The sequence below is a fragment of the Monodelphis domestica genome, chromosome 2 (assembly GCF_027887165.1).
Source record: "Monodelphis domestica isolate mMonDom1 chromosome 2, mMonDom1.pri, whole genome shotgun sequence".
NCBI lineage: Eukaryota > Metazoa > Chordata > Mammalia > Didelphimorphia > Didelphidae > Monodelphis > Monodelphis domestica.
The window spans coordinates 120,173,678-120,191,875 of record NC_077228.1 but is presented as its reverse complement, the minus strand read 5'-3'; the positions used below and the strand labels follow the sequence as shown (position 1 = coordinate 120,191,875).

The 18,198-nt window shown below is 34.1% G+C and overlaps 1 protein-coding gene across 8 annotated transcripts in view; it reads right to left on the bottom strand.

The window, feature by feature from the left end:
* Positions 1-17,909, bottom strand: part of RPS6KC1 (ribosomal protein S6 kinase C1) — a 202,945-nt gene extending 185,036 nt beyond the window's left edge. For 2 of the 8 annotated variants that reach the window (XM_007481376.2, XM_056815907.1), the window contains exons 1-3: positions 17,620-17,891; positions 14,296-14,370; positions 1,701-1,736 (exon numbers count right to left, since the gene is read on the bottom strand). In XM_007481376.2, the coding sequence (XP_007481438.2) occupies positions 1,701-1,736; positions 14,296-14,370; positions 17,620-17,724 (216 nt within the window). In that variant the 5' untranslated portion in view covers positions 17,725-17,891. Of the gene's footprint in view, positions 1-400; positions 521-1,700; positions 1,737-14,295; positions 14,371-17,619 lie in introns of those variants that run through there. The other 6 variants (XR_008916212.1, XM_056815908.1, XM_007481378.2 and 3 more) reach the window with 6 other exon arrangements.
* Positions 17,910-18,198: the final 289 nt, after the last annotated feature.

The following is an 18,198-nucleotide window of genomic DNA, read 5'->3' as shown; positions in this document are numbered from 1 at the left end:
AGCAGGACTAACACAACACCCAAATAACAAACAAGAATTCCTCCAACTACCACAATATATCTAAAAATTTTCAATGGCCCCAATGGAGAATGACTTAATCCCTCAAACAGCAACTATCTTAACTATTTTCATTTAGGAGCTATTGTTTCAATTTTTTTTTAAATTAGTCAAAAGGAACCTGAAATCCTGATTGAATAATTCATTTTGGGAAATCATCAGTAACTACTCTGAAAGGAGTACATGAAATGAGATCAATGGAAAAATCAAAGCAGTTTTATTATAATTTAGAGAATGTACTTTAAAGATAGGTGAAGTCAGCTATACTGGAAGACTTTTTAATGCCTTTATATTATCATTTCTAATAAAGCACCATGCAATAGTCTGACTGAAAGACACTTACAATAGTTTTCTGATGAATGGTTCACCAACTGTTGTTATTAAAAAGGGTTTTCCAAAAAAAAAGATGATTAAGGAAATGGCAGAAATTGTGTTGATGGATAGATTCAAGTCAGGATTCTCCCTGGAAAAGGGGAATATCAAGCTACAAAACTATAATACAACAGTCCTACAATGAGATTTCTCACAAAGGAACTACAATCTACTTTCCTTAATACAGTATCATAATTTTCAGAAGCTTAAAATTCACAAAATCATAGTTGCCAGGCAATCTTTTTAAATCATCAGAATTTGGATTTAGTCAAATTCCCAGCATAGGTAACATGATATCTGGAGAAAAAGAAAGTGGCATTTAATTTGGACTTTTTATAGCCAAATGAAATAAAATTAAATATAAGACTGATGTCAAACCATCAGAGTCAATATTGTATATAACCTCAAATACATTCTAAATACTTTTGTGGAACTGTGAAAAACCTTAGTCTGTGTCCCTTTTGATAGCAGGGACAGAAATAAAAGTCAATCAGACATTAAGATGCAGCAAAGCTCTCACTGAATTATTTTAATGAGCATATTAAGCAGAGAGTATCTTCAAGGAATGAGTTCCAGAATAAAATTTCAATCTAGAACCAATAGATTAGTATCTTTTCAGGGAGAAAATGACACTGAAATGTTCACAAAAGACCACTGTGAAAGAAATGAAAAACATATTCACAAATGATTCACACAACTCAAAATTGTCAACAGAACCTTAAATCCAAAGTTTAAACAGAGTCCTTAATGTATACTCTTAAAGAGGTTATCAAATTTTTCCTTCTAAAAGGGCATATTTCTCTAAAACCTTATTTTTAGCAATGTATCATTCTAGATAGGCCTGAAATGGAGAAAAGACTGCTTGTTTTTGTAATATAACTAAGAGCAGGTCAGCCAAGAGAACTGCAAGGATAACTGAACCTATAATTTTTTATCAGAGAAAGTGAACTCTCAATGAAGAAACTAGCTCATCTAATGTAGGTGAGTACCTGCTCTGCTACTCTGAGGGAACTGCTTGGAGCATTGAGAGGTTAAATGGCTTCTGCCCAGTCACAGCCAGAGCGTTTAGGCCCAAGGCTTCAATCCTGTTCTTCCTGACTCTCAAGTCAGATCTTGATCCATGATTTCACAAAGTTTCACAGAAGCAATCTTGACATATGCCAAAACATACATTAAGATTGAAACATAGAAAAACCTGTTCCATTTCTCCTGTGGTGTTTGACTGAAAATCTGTCCATTAAGTAAAATTTTCACAAGTGTAAATGTGTTACCTCTTGGACATCCTCTGGATTTCTTCTTGAAACAATCTACAATAAAAAAATAAAGATCAGTGTCAGAATTCCAACTCTCATGTGACATTCTCATTACCTTATGTTAGCAAAATATGCAACAAGGCTTATTAAAAGGAAAAAAAAGTATAGCAACAGCTTAATTTTACAGAAATAAGCTCTCAGGCAACTTTACCTATCTAAAACACAACAAAGAACCAAGAAATAAATCCAAAAAAGTAGTGAGGTAACCTCTGAGTTACCAAAATTAATATCAAAATGAATTAATTCTAAGCTCCTACATTTATTCACAGATCTATATTCTTAACTAAATTAGTTCTAATTTGCACATGGGCCTAAAAAAGTTGTTTTTGTGGCTTTTTCAATCTATAGTGGGCTATAATCAGCAAATTAGAAAGGAAGAATAGGGAGAGAAAACCAACAGTATAGAAATGCTGCCCATACAAATTTTTTTTAACAATAGAAATTTTTAAAGGGGGTAATGCCACTGGTAGCTGAAAAAGTCAAGAATGCAAAAATGACCCTTTCCCTGACCTCTTCCAAAGGCTCTAAATAGCCAGTTTTACTATACAGTGTTTGTAAGTATATTTCTGCTTCTCCAACTTTCAATACATACAAACATGAAAAATCTCATAGTTTAAAAATTGTCAATTACTTATATTAAGAACTGAGATATAATATATAAATAAGTAGATGTCATTCATGTAATCTATTCAACTTTTGCCATTCATTCCAAATCCTTTCCCCAATGCAAATATTTCAATGTTTTTGACATCTTACATAACTGTCTAACTTGATTTTCACTTTATCTTTATTTTCTTCTTACAAAAATCTAAAGAGCAGTGACAACACAGATAATATTCCAGAAGAATAGAAAACTTTCTAATTCTACTATAAGTAACTTTGTAAGATAAATATTTTCTTTACATTTGTAAATTGATTTTACTAGTGTATAAATCAAATCACATTTTCAATAAATCTAATTTTTTTTAAAGTTTGAAATATAGTGTCAAGTTGACAATAAGCCTCCTACATAGGTATGAATAACAATGACTATAAAACTATAAAATGATGTTTTAGGAACTCTTGGATTTCTGCTTTCTGTGCTGCTGTTGATATTCTTTCTTCTAAGCAGAGAGGCCTCTCACTAAATAGTAGTAATAATTATAGTTGATAAAAACTAATCATTATTCATTACAATGTATACAAATATTAAGAAATGTAAGTCACTAGTTAATGACATTAGCAACCAACAATTTTAACAATTATAATTACTAGGATGATATTAAAGCTAAGTAGTTGATAAGCTCAACTGTATTTAGATTTTAAAGCACTTTGCACAGATGTTCTCAATTCAATTCATTTAATTCAAAATTAGTGACAGTGATAAAAACTAGACTTCAAATTCTTTAAAAGGAACTTCCAGTTGAGAACTCCTAGCAATGTAGGTCAGTGAATTCTCAACAATCTGTAGTCAGCTGTAGATAGAGAGCATACATAGCTAACAAAATCATCTTCCTAAGGTACAGTTCTGATCATACCACTCTCTTGCTCAAAAACATTTAGCTATTCCTAATTTTTCCTATATGATAAATGTAAACTCTTTGAACAAACATTTTAAGGTCTTCTACAATGTGGCTCAACCTGCCTGCCCAGACATTTCATACCCTACACATTCTAGTCAAACTGGACTACTAGTTATTCTTCAAACCTGATACTCCAACTTCTGACGAAGTACACTCACAAACTTTTCTTCATCCTTAGAATGCTCATTTCTGCCTCTCAAGAACTTTGTCTTCCTCCAGAACTCAACTTAGAAGCCACCTCTTCTGTAAAGTCTTCCCTGATTCTTTGGTTTAAGCAGTTAAGTGTTCCCTCCCACCACAATTTTCCCTTTATCATAAAGACTTGAATATAAGTTGAAAACTCTCAGTAGAATATGTTTCTAGAAAGCAGGAATTGGTTTTATTTATCTGTGAGTCTTCCTGTGGGTTTCCTCCTATACCTAGCACAAGTTTGTATATGCAAAAAAGATAAGAAGAGCTACTAGATGGAGTTCTGGATAGTGTCAGGCCTGGAGTGAGAAAGATCTGAATTCAAATCCAACCTAAGATACTTACTAGATATGTGACTCTGGGCAAGTCACTTAACCATTTTTGCCTGTTTCTTCAACTACAAATGAACTAGAGAAGGAAATGGCAGTCTAGGACTTTGCCAAGAAAACCCCAAATGGGGAAATGAAAAGTTAGACAAGACTGAAATGATTAAACAGCAACAAAATGGTAAGAATTTTAAAACTGATAACAGCTATTTACCCTGTGATCTCAAGAATTATATGTTAGGGATGTCCTAAAAAAAAGGGGAGGAGGAAATAGCCTACCTATTAAAAAAAATACTCATATCAGTTTTGTTTATAATTTTAAAAAACTGAATAAATCTATATCTTCAACTATTGGAGAAAAATGAAATAAATAATGGCACACCACCATAATCAAATATTATTATGCTACTAAAAATAGCAAATATGGGTATAAAAATATGAAAAGGCATACATATAAAAGCTGACTCAATGCAAACATTCTGAATATAACATTAGCAAAGAGTGGCCAAATTGCATTAATTCAAGGAAAGCAGGGTTGATTCAAGATTAGGAAAACTATAAACACAGTACACTGTCACATGATTATAGCAAAAGATAGAGAAAAAGCCTTTGATAAAATATAGCACTTATTCATCTTAAAAACAAACAAAAACAGTGAAGAGCATGGGAATAAAGAGAAATTTCCTGATGATAAATAATATATATCTAAAACTAAAAAATGCAATTATTTGTAATGGAGAAATACTAAAAGCCTTTCCAATAAGATCTTGTGTATAAGCAAGGCTGTCTATTGTTACTATTAAAATTTGAAACCAAACATATAAATAAGAAATTGAAAGAATAAGCATAAGAAGAGGAAAAATTTTCTCTGTAGATGATAATTTATTTAGAGAATCCTCAAGCTTGAGTGAAAATTTAATTAAAAAAAACAAAGTAACTTCTACAAAGTAGTAGAGCATAAAACAATTCAAGCAAAATAATTAGTTTTTCTGTAAATCACTAATTTAAAAAGAAGAGGAAGAAAAAGAATTCCATTCAAAATGAAAATTAAATTTAAAAAATATGGCAGTCTATTTACCAAGAGTCTCAGAATTGTCATAACTATAATCAATAGAAAAATAATAAATATAGTGCCCTACCAAACTGTGAGAGGTAACTTTATAGAACTTGGCAAAATAATAAAGTTGATTTTGAAGAACAAAAAGTCAAGAATTTCAAGGTGAGGAAAGAAAGAGAGGAGAAAAAGAAAGAAAAGAGTAGCATAGGATTTACAGATTTCAAACTATACTGCAAATAATATTAAAAATTATTTGATTGAGTCAAAAATTATAAAAGTTAGACAATTAATAAACTAGATAAACAAGATCCAAAAGCAATCAAAAACAGTGTTGAATAAAAATAAGGATATCAACTCCTACAGTAAGGACTCTCTATTCAACAAAAACTGATGGGAAATTGGAACATTCTCAATATCTTACACTGAATACCTCATGAAACTCCAAATAGAAACATAAACTAAATATAAAATATTACATTTTTTAAATTAGAGAATGGAAGGCAAATAACTATGACTAGAGGAATTCTTAACTAAACGAGGGAAATAAATCATATAAGGTAAAAATAGATTATTTCAGTTACATAAAATGGAAAAGGCTTTTCATTAACAGAATCTATGCAGTCAGAACTAGAAAAGAACTGATTTTGGAAAACTGATTGGGGGAAAAATTGTTTGCAGCAAATGTTTCTGATATAATTCTGATAACCCAACTAGCTGAAGAATTTATACAATATTTGGTGGATTCAAAGAGAAAAAAAAAGTTTTCCCCTAACCTAATTGGAAGCTAAATAATCTAATACTAAAGAATGGGTGCATCAAAGAACAAATCATAGAAACCGTCAATTTCATTAAAGAGAATGACAACAATGAAATAGCTTTACAAAATTTGTGGGATGCAGCCAAAGCAATACTGAAAAAAAAACCTCAAATGAATTCATCAATAAAAGAGAGAAAGAATAGATCAATGAATCTGACATGCAACTAAAAAAATAACTAGAAAAGAGATAAATTTAAAATTCCCCATTTAAATATCAAAATGGAAATCCTGAAAATTAAAGGAGAAAATTGAAAGTAAAAAAAATTTCACTAATAAAACTAGGAACTGATTGTGGGGAAAAAACAGTACAGTAGACAAACCATTATTTAATCTGATTTTTAATATGAAAATTAAATTATTAGTTATCAAAAATGAAAAGAGTGAATGTCCATCAATGAAGATGAAATTAAAGCAATTATTAGACATTATTTTGCCCAATTATATGCCAGTAAAACCAACTATGTAAATGAAATGAATGATGGATATTTACAAAAATATAAACTGTACTGATTAACAGAAGAGGACATAGAATATTTAAATAACCCTATCTTGGAAAACTAAATTGAACAACCCATCAATGAGCCCCCTAAGAAAAAAATATCCAGGACCAAATGGATTCACAAGTGAATTCTATCAAACATTTAAGGAAAACTTAATTCCAATACAATATAAACTTTTTTTTAAATGAGTAAAGGAGTCTTATCAATTTAGATGTGATACTTAAACTAGGTACAACAAAAACAGATAAAGAAAACTAGAAGCCAATTTCCTTAATGAATACTGATGCAAAAACTTTAAATACTAGCAAAAAGATTAAAGCAATATATTACAAAGATCATATATTATAACCAGATGGGATTTATACCAGTAATGCAGGTCTGGTTCAATATTAGGAAAACTATCACCCTGGCCTAACTGACTAAATCAATAACATTAACCAAAAAAAATCAAATGATTATACCAATAGATGTAGAAAAGGCATTTGATAAAATACAATACCTATTCCTATTTTAAAAAACACTAGAAAGCAGAGGAATCAATAAGGGTTTTTCTTAAAATAATGAGTAGTTACCTCTATAAAACCAAGAGCAAGCATTAGCTGTAACAGGGACAAAATTGAAGACTTCCCAAAGATTAGTAATGACGTAAGGATATACATTATCATCATTATTTTTCAACATTGTACTAGAAATGCTATGCCAACAAGACAAGAAAATTGAAGGAATAAAAATAGGCAATGAAAAAAAAATTCTTTGCAGCTGATCTGATGGTATACTTAGAGAACCCTAGAAAATCAATGAAAAAACTAACTGAAATAATTAACAACTTCAGCAAAGTTGCAAGATTCAAAATAAACCCACATAAATCTTCAGCATTCTATATACTACCAGCTATAAGAGATAGAATGATAAATTCCACTTAAAATAACTGCAAATGATAGAAAATACTTGGGAGTCTATCTGACAAAACAAACCCAGAGATTTTATGAGCACAATTACAAAACACTTTTCATACAAATAAAAGAGATATAAACAATTGGAGAAATATTAAGTACTCATGAGTACACCAAGCCAATGTATTAAAAGACAATTCTGCCTAAGTTAATTTATTTAGTGTCATACCAATTAAATTACCAAAGAAGAATCATATAGTGACAGAAAAATTCATCTTTAAAAAAAGGTCAAGAATATCAATGAAAAAATGTGTAGGAAGTCAGCTAGTAGTACTAGATTTCAAACTAGATTACAAAGTGGTCATCAAAATAATCTCAGACTAGTTAAAAAATAGAGTGGCAGATCAGTGGAAGAGATTTAAGTATATAATATGCGTAGTAGATGACCATAGTAATCTAGTGTTTGATAAACCTAAAGATCTTAAGTTTGGGGGGGTAAGAGCTCAATATCTGACAAAAACTGCTGGAAAAACTGGAAAGTAGTTAGGAAGAAACTAGGCATAGACCAATATATCACACATACCATATACTGAGATAAGGTCAAAGGATGAATGATCTAGACCTAAAGGGTAATAGATGTAAATTTTGGGAGCATGGAAAGATGCACCCATCAGTTCTATGGATACGGGAAGAGTAAATATTGTTTGGGACATTTAAAGTGGCCAAAGGTAATGATCAGCTTCAGTTTTGGGCAAAGGAGAATAGGGCCTAAAGGAGAACATCTGGTAGAGAGTGGATATGATTGGGAAGAGAAGAGGATAATGACATGAGTAAAAATGAAGTCAAGTCAAGCATTTATTAAGCATACTGTACTGAGAACTACAAATACAAGGAAAAGTAATATAGAATAATTGAAGATAGAAGGCACAGGATAGAACAGATATAATAGCAATATCATGATTATGAGCAATGATGTATTAATAATTAAAATATTAAATTTAACATTATATAATATATAGATAAAATATGTATGATAAATAAAATACATAGAAGAATGGAATATGTACTAAGAGAAGACACCTGGCTAATTCAGAATATCAAAGGCATAAATTACCTATCCCATGCAGAGGCCCTGGTCACAGGTATTTCCTACACAAAGGTTCCCTAGCCACTTGTGTTCTCTATATAGCATTTATAGGAGAGTTTTGTAGGCTATAATTATCTAACTCTATACAAAAGTTAATAAACAAAAACCAATCCAATAAGTATTCAAACTAGGCACCTAGGTTACTGAGTGGAAGATAGCCAGAGGGGAGGACCTAGGTTCAAATATACAGATACTACTTAGCTTTGTGACCTTGGCAAATTACTTACCTCCAATTACTTTTAGCCTTTATCACTATTCTGCCTTGGAACCAATACTTAGTATCCATTCTAAGACAGAATATAAGGGTTTCAAATAAAATAAATATTCAAACTTATACAACAGAAAAATCTTAAATAATTATTCTCTTTTGCACCAGTCCATCCTCCAATCATCTACCAAAACACACATATCTGACCATATTACCACCCCAACCCTTTTCAATAATTTTCAATTCAATGGTTCCCTAGTACATCCAAGAACAAATAGAAAATCTGTTTGGCAAGTAAAGTCCTGTATAATTTGTAGAGTTTGGGAAGGAAGTTGATTTCTTTTGCCTTTATTTTCCTTCTTTTGCCTATGAATTAAGATGGATTATCTAAACACCAAGAAAGGACTTTGATAAAACCAAAGCAAGTAGAGATCTTTAGTAATGTGAGAATTTGTTTTTTATATGCTGCATTATTCCTATATCAAGGTCCTGGATTAGAAAATAAAATCAATGTGGACTTTTACATTTCCTTTGTTGTTAGGAACTTCCCTCCACAAAACCTATTTAATTGATAAGGCTCTTCCAGTCAGGGATCAAACTGTCCGGCCCTCCATCACCTATGGGAATGGGTTGAGTCTTGATGGATAACCTCCTCATTAACTATTCACCAGTAAGAGAAGTTTTGGGATATCCAAAAGAAGAACTGAACACTGAGCTCCCAAACTGTATTTATGGACCTGCATGAAGGAACTTCCTAATCTTTAAACAGCAAGAGGTTCACTGACCTATTGATTTTTTGGTTAAATGCTAGCCTAATCAATAAATTTTTATTCTTACCTAAAAACCTGTCTCTCAAATATTTTAATTATAACATAAAACTTCATAAAATGCTCCTTTTTTGTTGACTCTGAATAACTTTGTATTAGTGAACAACTGTAATTTTTGCCAACAGATTTAAGAGTATAAAAGATTGTGCCACAGTAATTGTTTTATTCTTTCCTATGTGGCACCTGGAATTCTGAATTGTGGACATGGACAAAGTATTCAAAACACATCACCTATCTGCTAAACATAGAAAATTTTTCAAATAGGTAGAGGATTACTAGGGTCTGGTGCAAACCCAGGCGCCATCAGATGGTTTTAACTGATGAAGCTTCCACATGGGAAAAGGCAGGAAGTCTACTTCCAGGAGAATAAGAAAAGTAACATAAAAAGACTATAAAGCACGCATAGACTTCTGTAACTGAGTTCAGCTGGCTAACCACCTGGAGAATTTGAGGCTCTTTTGATTAGCTGTGAAGCCATTCAAAAAAGTTTGGCAAGCTTCTGCCTCAAGCTTCTGCCAACTCTGTCTTCTCTCAGTATTTTCAGCAGTTCTGTTCACTGCTAAATGGCATTCAATGACAGACCATGGTCTGGTTCCTTCTCCCTTTTGAAGCCACATGACTCCACAGAATAGGCCTCATTCTCTGGCCTCTGTCTTTGTTCTTTTCTGTTCTAGGTGAAGGGAGTGAAACCTCTTTCACCTTCTGGGTTTCAAAAGTTATTGAGGACCCTTCAGCATTATGGTTCAGAGTCTAAAGGACACAGTTCTATAGTCAGTCCAGCATCAAATGACTCAAGAAGTAAGGAGTGACCTTCTGAACCCAGGTCAGTGGAAGCTGAGGCAATAACTCATCTGCCAGAGACTCTACCTGAACTTGGTGAGACCAATGCTACACAGGAACCAAGTCTTGGGGGAAAAAACACATTTAGCAGGAATGATAAAGTTAATTAGCCAGGAAAGAAGACTGAAAAGAAATGGTTAGTCAAGTAACAGGAAAATCAATAAAACAGTATCACAAAAACTCTGAGAGAAAAGAGTATCCATGGTAAAAGACTGATAGGTTAATGCTGTCAAAAGCTGCTGAGAGAGACAGAGAGACCAATGGAAGAGTGCCAGGCCTAAAAAGAGGTATATGGTTCAAACTGGCCTCAGATACTTCTTAGCTATGTGACCTTAGCAAGTTACTAAAATCCAATTGCCTAGCCCTTACCAATCTTCTTCCTCGAAATTGAAACAGTATCAATTCTAAGCCAACGGATAAGCATTTAAACAAAAAGAAAATTGCTGAGAGACAGAAGGATGAGAACTAAAAAAAAAGGCCATCAGAATTGGCAATTAAGAGACAAATGGAAACTAAAGAAACAGTAAAAGAGAAAGTAGAAGAGCATAAACATTTTTCTAGGGATTTTATTATAAAAGAGAAGAGAGAAGTTTGGGGATTTTTATTGATTTATAAGATTTTTTAAATAATAATCTTTCCTAGTGCTTTTAAATGTATGCTTCGGTTTCTAAAAATATCCAGTATAGAATATGAACTTTACACAGAAAATTATATTTTGAATTTGCATCAGTAAACCATGGGAAATAACCAAAACAATTTGTGTTTATAAATAATGAGAAAAGCATTTCTTCTGAGTTTCAAAAGAATGAAAGGTTGCTGCTAATGCTTTTAAAAATAAATATAAATTATCTTTTTAAAAGTAAACAATTCTCATTTTAAAAGATCACAACACAATTTAACATGAAGTTTCTTTAGGAAGGGCAAAGAGGAAAGAACTCATTCCTGAAATGTACTTGAAATCTAAAACCACAAAACTTTGGGAGAAGGGAAAGAATTCATAAAGAGGTCCCTCTAATCCATTTAATCCATTAGAAATTAATTTTTTAACAAATTCTGAGAAAAATATTAGAAATTACTCTAATGTACAAATTAAATTAACTAATATACTCTTCTGACTGGTTGCAGGCTAGCAGAAGAGAAATATAATCTTTCATAATGGTCTGCTACCATAGCACATCCTGATAGGTAATGATTGAAAAAGTTCTGAGACTTATGTTGACTCCTCCATCCCCTCTCCACTTTATTCAACTTATCCCCTTACACTGCTCCTTTAATTTAGTCCTACCACCCCTTATTCCTCCTGGACTTCTTTCCCAAGATACCATATGTTAAAAAACCATAGACTCCATTCTTTCCTGCTTTCTTTTGGACTTCCCAAAAAGTTCATAATCCTAAAAAGAGGCGGAAAGCTATAAGGAATCTCACACTTGACATATATTTGCTTTATTGTCTGAGTTTAAGTATTTGGGTTTATTCAGAAAAAAGAAGGGGGTGGGGAAAAGGGGGAAGAGGTGGAGAGAGAGAGGTGGGGAGAGAGAAAAGGAAGGAAGGAGAATAAGGAAGGAATAAAGGAAGGAATGAAGGAAGGAATGAAGGAAGGAATTACTCACTTAAAGAACAGAATATTAATGACAGCCAATGCTAGTGTAACATGCCTAGAAATCATCCTTTTGATTTCCAATTTTCAGTACTTAGCCCTCACAATAGCATTTTCTGGAGACTTGTTTTAGCACATTTCAATTTTTTTTTGACCCTCCTTGTTCAAAGGCAACTAAAGCTAAGTAAAAATTCAGATGCTCAGTCATTTTTAGGATCCTGTGCAGAATATGGTAACCATCACTAATGTAAACAACCCAGTTTCCTTTCTTCATTTTTACATATGAGTTTTAACTTTTATAAAATACTACATGTAATTAAGTCATTTGTCTTCACTCAAATTATTTTTAGAAAGTGAATGTTTTATATCTTTCTGCATAAGATATAAGATTCCCATGCAATTTTTGTACAATCTACAAAAACGGGTCAAAGAAAAAATAGCACAATAGTACTATGAACTTAAGCAGTTAATTAGAAGATTAGGAGATCATCACTTCCTTGCATACCATCACCTTTCTTTCTGGCTTACAGAACCCACAAACTCTTCCTTCAATCTTTCCTATGACCTTTGGAGATTACAGTGACAATCTGGAACTATCTCTTCTCTAGAGGATACACCTGAAGAAGGCTTTGGGAAATGGTTGCACAGAAAACTCCATAAGGGGAATGCTTAGCTTTTTTTTTTTTAACTATTTTGTTTTATAGAATAAATCATATGTTTCACAAAATGACAGAAGAAAATAGAGAGGCCAGGTAAAAGAGATGAAGAAAGGAAAAGGCAAAAGAAGGCAAGGAAACAAATGCTGCATTTGAAGTCAAAAAGGTATAAATTCCAGCTCTGCCATTTACTACCTTTTTAGCCTTAAATAATCCACTTAACTTTTCTGCACCTCATTTTCCTCATCAACAAAATAAAGGAGTTGAACTAACTGACCTCCTAAGTCCCTTCCAGCTCTAAAGCTATAATCCTATGATGCTGGGTAAGTAACCCACACTGGACAGCTGTGCACAGTTTCTCTCTGCATCCTTGCCTACACTCTTCTCTACCTCTACCATTTCACTTTTTTCTGGTCACTAGCTATGTGAACTTAGAATATGTAGTCACTATGCATATACAGTAATGATTGCTGACTTCCACAAACAGTTCAGAGAACAGTTATCCCTTTACAAGCACTGGCTGAAAAGGTAAATTTAGTGATTCAATAAGGAAGCAAAGTAGTGGAGAAGAAATGCCAAGGGAAAGGTAGAGAGAGTCTGCTTATTTTGCAATTTTGTCACATGTCCAAAAATTCCTGATGCTACCTCTGGTACTTGGTACTATTAATTAGCAATGCCTGGCATAAAGCAGGATTCTAACTGAATTGAAAACTAAATGCGTACACACTAAGCAGCATAACACTAACCATCATATACAAAGCAAAACATTTCTTGACTTCCTTCTCCTTCCTTTTATTTTTTTTTAAACCCTTACCTTCCATCTTAGAATCAATACTGTGTATTGGTTCTAAGGCAGAAGAGCAGTAAGGACTAGGCAGTGGAGGTTAAGTAACTTGCCCAGGGTCACACAGCTAGGAAGTGTCTGAGGCCAAATTTGAACCCAAGACCTCCCGTCTTTAGGCCTGGATCTCAATCCACTGAGCCATCCAGCTGCCCCTTCTCCTCCCTTTTAAAAGTATTATATATTTCTAAGTAATCAAATAGACCTGTTTGAAACTTTCTCCCCACAAGAAAAAAAGTACTTCTTTATTAAGCATGATAAGAGACACCTCTTTGCTTTGTATTTAATACAGAATATGAACTTGACTAGTCAAACCATCCTGAAGCAGCAAATATGTATTTAAGGAAAAGGTTATTATAATCATAAAAAATCATAAATCATAAAGATAGAAAATATTAAGGAAGTCATTGCCCAATCTCAATTTAAGAATGAGGAAACTATAGCATTAAGTGATTTACACGAATCACTGGCAAATCAGTGCGACAAGAAGAACTAAAATTCAAAGTTTCTTAATTTCCAGGTCCACTGCTTTTTGTACTATGCAACAAAGTATTTTTCTATTTTGAATCATGGAACAGTATTCAAAAAGGAAACATAACACTAATCACTTAACAATGCTGAAAGGTCTATCATATTTTTCTAAGAATGTTATAAACTTAATAGAAGGCCAAAAACAACAACAAAAAAAAACTATCTCAGGATACTTCTAGGTTCATAAAATTCAAAGTACCTTAGATACTAATCCAACCATTTCATTTTGCAGATGAAGAAACTGAGATACAGAGAAGTTAAGTTACACAATTGCCTAAGGTCATACATATAGGAAGGAGCCAACGCAGAATTCAAACCCGGGTCATCTTACTCCAGATCTACTGTCCTTTCCACTATTTCCTACAAATGAAGGTAAAAAATAAACACTATTGTCTTATTTTTTACTATCTATATATTCAACACAAGATAAAACAACATGAAGAGTTAAACTAGGGAATCTGTTGGTAACTATTTGAAAAACAGTTTATTAAGTGATCCTCTCAGCTTCAAGGAAATGGTAGAAATTTAAAACAAGATATAATGAAAAAAGCAATGCTATTACCTGAAATAGAAGAATACTGCTACTTTGGATCACTAAGACCCAACCACTCCACAGAAATACACTATACTTCAAGAACTGAAAATATGGAAAATATGACTTGAAGTTACGTTTAGGTATAATTCAGTGAGAAAGACAAACATCAAAAGATGGCAAACATTATATTTCTTTGCTTATCTGTTTCATGAGATATTCTCAAAGGGGCACTTCTTTCCTTGATTCTCAAGGGGGGAAATGTTTTTCTCAGCACTAAAGATAATAAAGGTTTTATTCATTTTAAAGCATTAATAGTTATTTTTTATGTTTACAAACATTTATTATCATTCCCTCCCACTACTTCCCTAAGTGAACCATGAAAGAGGAAAAAATTTCTCATAACAAATATGAATAGGCCAGGAAAACAAATTCCAAAAATTGTTCATGTCTAAAAATGAATATCTCTTTATGCATTTGAAAAGTCATTACCTCCATGGCAGAAGAGTGCTTCATGTTCAGTCTTCTGGACTTTTAATTCATCATTGCATTGATTAGCATCCTAAAGTCATAATGTTTTTCTTTATGTCATTGTTTAAATTGTTCTAGCTCTGCTTACTACTGTGAACTATTCACTTCAAAACAGCATCAAGTTATAGAGGTCTTCCCAGCCTCCTTTGAAATCGCCTATTTCATCATTTTTTATGGAGAAACAATATTCCATTATATATACCAAAATTTGTTTAGGCATTCTCTGATAGGTGGGCACTATAGTAGTTTCTGATATTTGACTACTACAAAAGATTACTATAAATATGTTTGTACATTTGGATCTTTTTCCTCTTTATTTTACCTTTACTAGGTATGGCCTAGCATTAGAATGATTGGTCCAAAAGGTATTCAATTTAGTAACCTTTGGGTCATAGTTCCAAATAAGGAAAATTACTTTTAATATTTAAAGTTACTTTTGTCTTGACTAAATATTTTAATAACTTTATCAATTAAAAATTCAAAAGCTTAAAAAATAAATAAGATGATTGAGGAAGGAGAAAATAACATAAGCCATTTTCCAGTTCAAGTCATTCCAGCAACATTGAATCATACTTTATGATCTCCAAAGTCTCTTTCAATTTTAATGTTACATGGTTCAAATATGAACAGAATTCTAAGGTAATTTGCTACTGTGTTTTAAATTTATGATGTTAAAAAATAATATAATGAAGATTTTCTCATTAGACACAAATATTTAAGTTCTGCACTGTAACCCTACCATTTTACATAAGGAAAGAATGAACTTCAATCATTGATTTCATCAATGAATATGCTGATATACTATAAACTTCTAGCATCTTAATAAAGGAGCTCCTGAGCTGTTGTAGTAGAAAAATATTCACCAATGTAATGAGCTTCTCCAAACTTAGGGAGGTAGTATCTGGTCAAAAGCCATGTAGTATATGGCCAGGCCCATACTCAAAGCCTTTGCAGCTTAGGAAAACCTGCAAAAGCTTTTTCACTGCTAGCATGAACTCCTCCGAAGTCATTTCTTTACCTTAATTAGGCAATGGAATAGGACTTTAGTGGGGGTAAAAAGAAAATGTGTAATTAAATAATGTTTAATTGATAATGGTACCCAATGTAACATATAAAAAACTGATAACTATATATCTCTAAATATTCTGGAAACTAAAGTTTCTTTAGGAGTGATTTAAGGATCCCCTTATCTTACAAAATTTCTTACAGAGTTATGAAATAACATCAAACAATAAACAAACATACTTCCATATCTCATGATGCTTTTTTTGACAAGGTCCCAAGTGTACCAAATCTCTCATTACTCAACAAAAATCCTCTTCTCCATCCAAACTGATTCACTCTTTATGTCCCCAAAGCTATATTTTTTTTCCAATCTGCTCATCCTATATTTCTCTCCTCTGTCCCCACTCTTCCAGTCTTTATATATTCCTATACTACTTCATCTTCCATACAAGTGAGTGGGACTTAGGCTTGACTTTGACTGAAGTTTTCCTTGACCACTCTGACTATCAGGGATTTCTCTCCCCTTTAAATTAGTATAGTTAGTAATTAACATAATTACTAATTTGTATAAATAATAGAGCTGCTATAAGATTTTAAGTAACATTCAGGTGGGCACTTAAATAGTATATGTGTAATTTTAAATAATAAAATGTTTTTATATGTATATATTACATATGTGAATGGATGTGTGTGGTATGTGTATGCCTGTATTGTATGTGTATATATAATTATACATATGTAGAAGAGTGTATACTTGAAAAGATCCAGAAATCTCTACTTTATCCATCTCCAGAAGAGATAAATATATATAGTTGATCCCACAGAACAACCTAGTACAATACTGCTACATAGAGACATTCAATAAATATTTGATCCTGATAACCTTCCTCCAGACTATGCTTTACATAACTTCACTAATATATAAAGAATTCAAACACTATAAAAATGGGACACCCTAAAATAAGGTGAACAATTTTAGTCCAAAATGGTGAAAAATTCAATATTATTCTTGGAGATCATATGGACTAACAGTCTATTGCACTTACCATGTAATACTGAATATTAAGAATTATTTAGGTTTGTGTCTCATCACTGAGGCTGTAGGTACCTTAAAAAGCAGAGGTAATATCTTATAAGTTTGTATCACCCTAGAACCTAGGGTAGTTCTATGCTGAGCACTTGTTCAACGAATGAGGAGTCTAATCTGGGATCAGATTCCCTGGTTCAACAAACTGAACACACCTGCACTCCAGGGATAGGACGGCACCACAATCTTCTCCATAGGGTATGGAGCACTCTAGTCTTCCCTCTCTGAGAATGGAGATCCCTTACCTGAAGCAGGGGCTGCCCGTCCACCTCGGCCATTAGTCCCCACCCTCTTGTTCCTGGCCCACTTCTACACCTTCTGCCTCAATGGTACCTGCAGAAAGCCTCATTCATTCATTCATTCATTAAACAAACACAGCAATGCACCTGCCCATTTCAAAGCATGGGGTTGGGTGACACACAAAATAAGTCAGTGCCAGCTTTCACGGAGCACGCAGGGCAAGACATGCACACAAAGACCCACGCAGGACGCCAGGTAGACGGGGAACGAATAGTAATCGAAGTGCATAAGTGTCACCACGGGGGTTCCATCAGATCCCACTCCCAGGCACCTGTCAGGGGTAGCCTTAGCCCCACCCCACGGACTCGCCCTAGCCCCAATCCTGCACTCCCGCAATTAATGTCGCTGCCCTCCCCGGACTTGCGGTTCTCCATCGGCCCTGCACGCCCTCCGGGCCCCGGAGTTCAGCTGACGTCCGGGCCCTTACTTACCCGGGCGGTCACCTTATACACCGTGTATCCCCTTGGATGCCGCTGGGGCTCGGTAACCGTGTAGAAACGCGCCAGCTCTGCAGCCCGGTCCCGAGGAGAGGTCATCCTCCCGCCGCCCACTGCCGCCGTCGCCCACCCGGGACCATCAGAGCATCCTTGCCCAGCTTCCTGCCCGCCTGCCCAGCAGGCACAGCCCAGAGGAGACAGCGGAGGAGGAGGAGGAGCCCCAACAGGCGGAGCCTGGGCATCCCAGGGCCGCGCGGCTAGGGGCAGCTCCGCTTCCGGGTTAGGAAAACACTTCCGGGTTTGGGTATACTTCAATTAGAGGTGGGCGCGAGAAGTTGGTGCTGGTACCTCTGGCTCTCGAATGCAAAGAGGTTGTTCTCTGAGCCAGTGCCCAACTCCCACCCGGGTTGTATCCAGAGTGTACCGCCGTCCCTGTAGGGTCCCCCAGTCACAGTGAAAGCCCAACACTCCCTCTGTCCTTGTCCCTGTGAAACCCAAATACTCCCTCCAACTTTGTCACCCTGAAAACCTCTCCATGGTGACATAGAATCTCCCTCGCCTTGTCACTGTGAA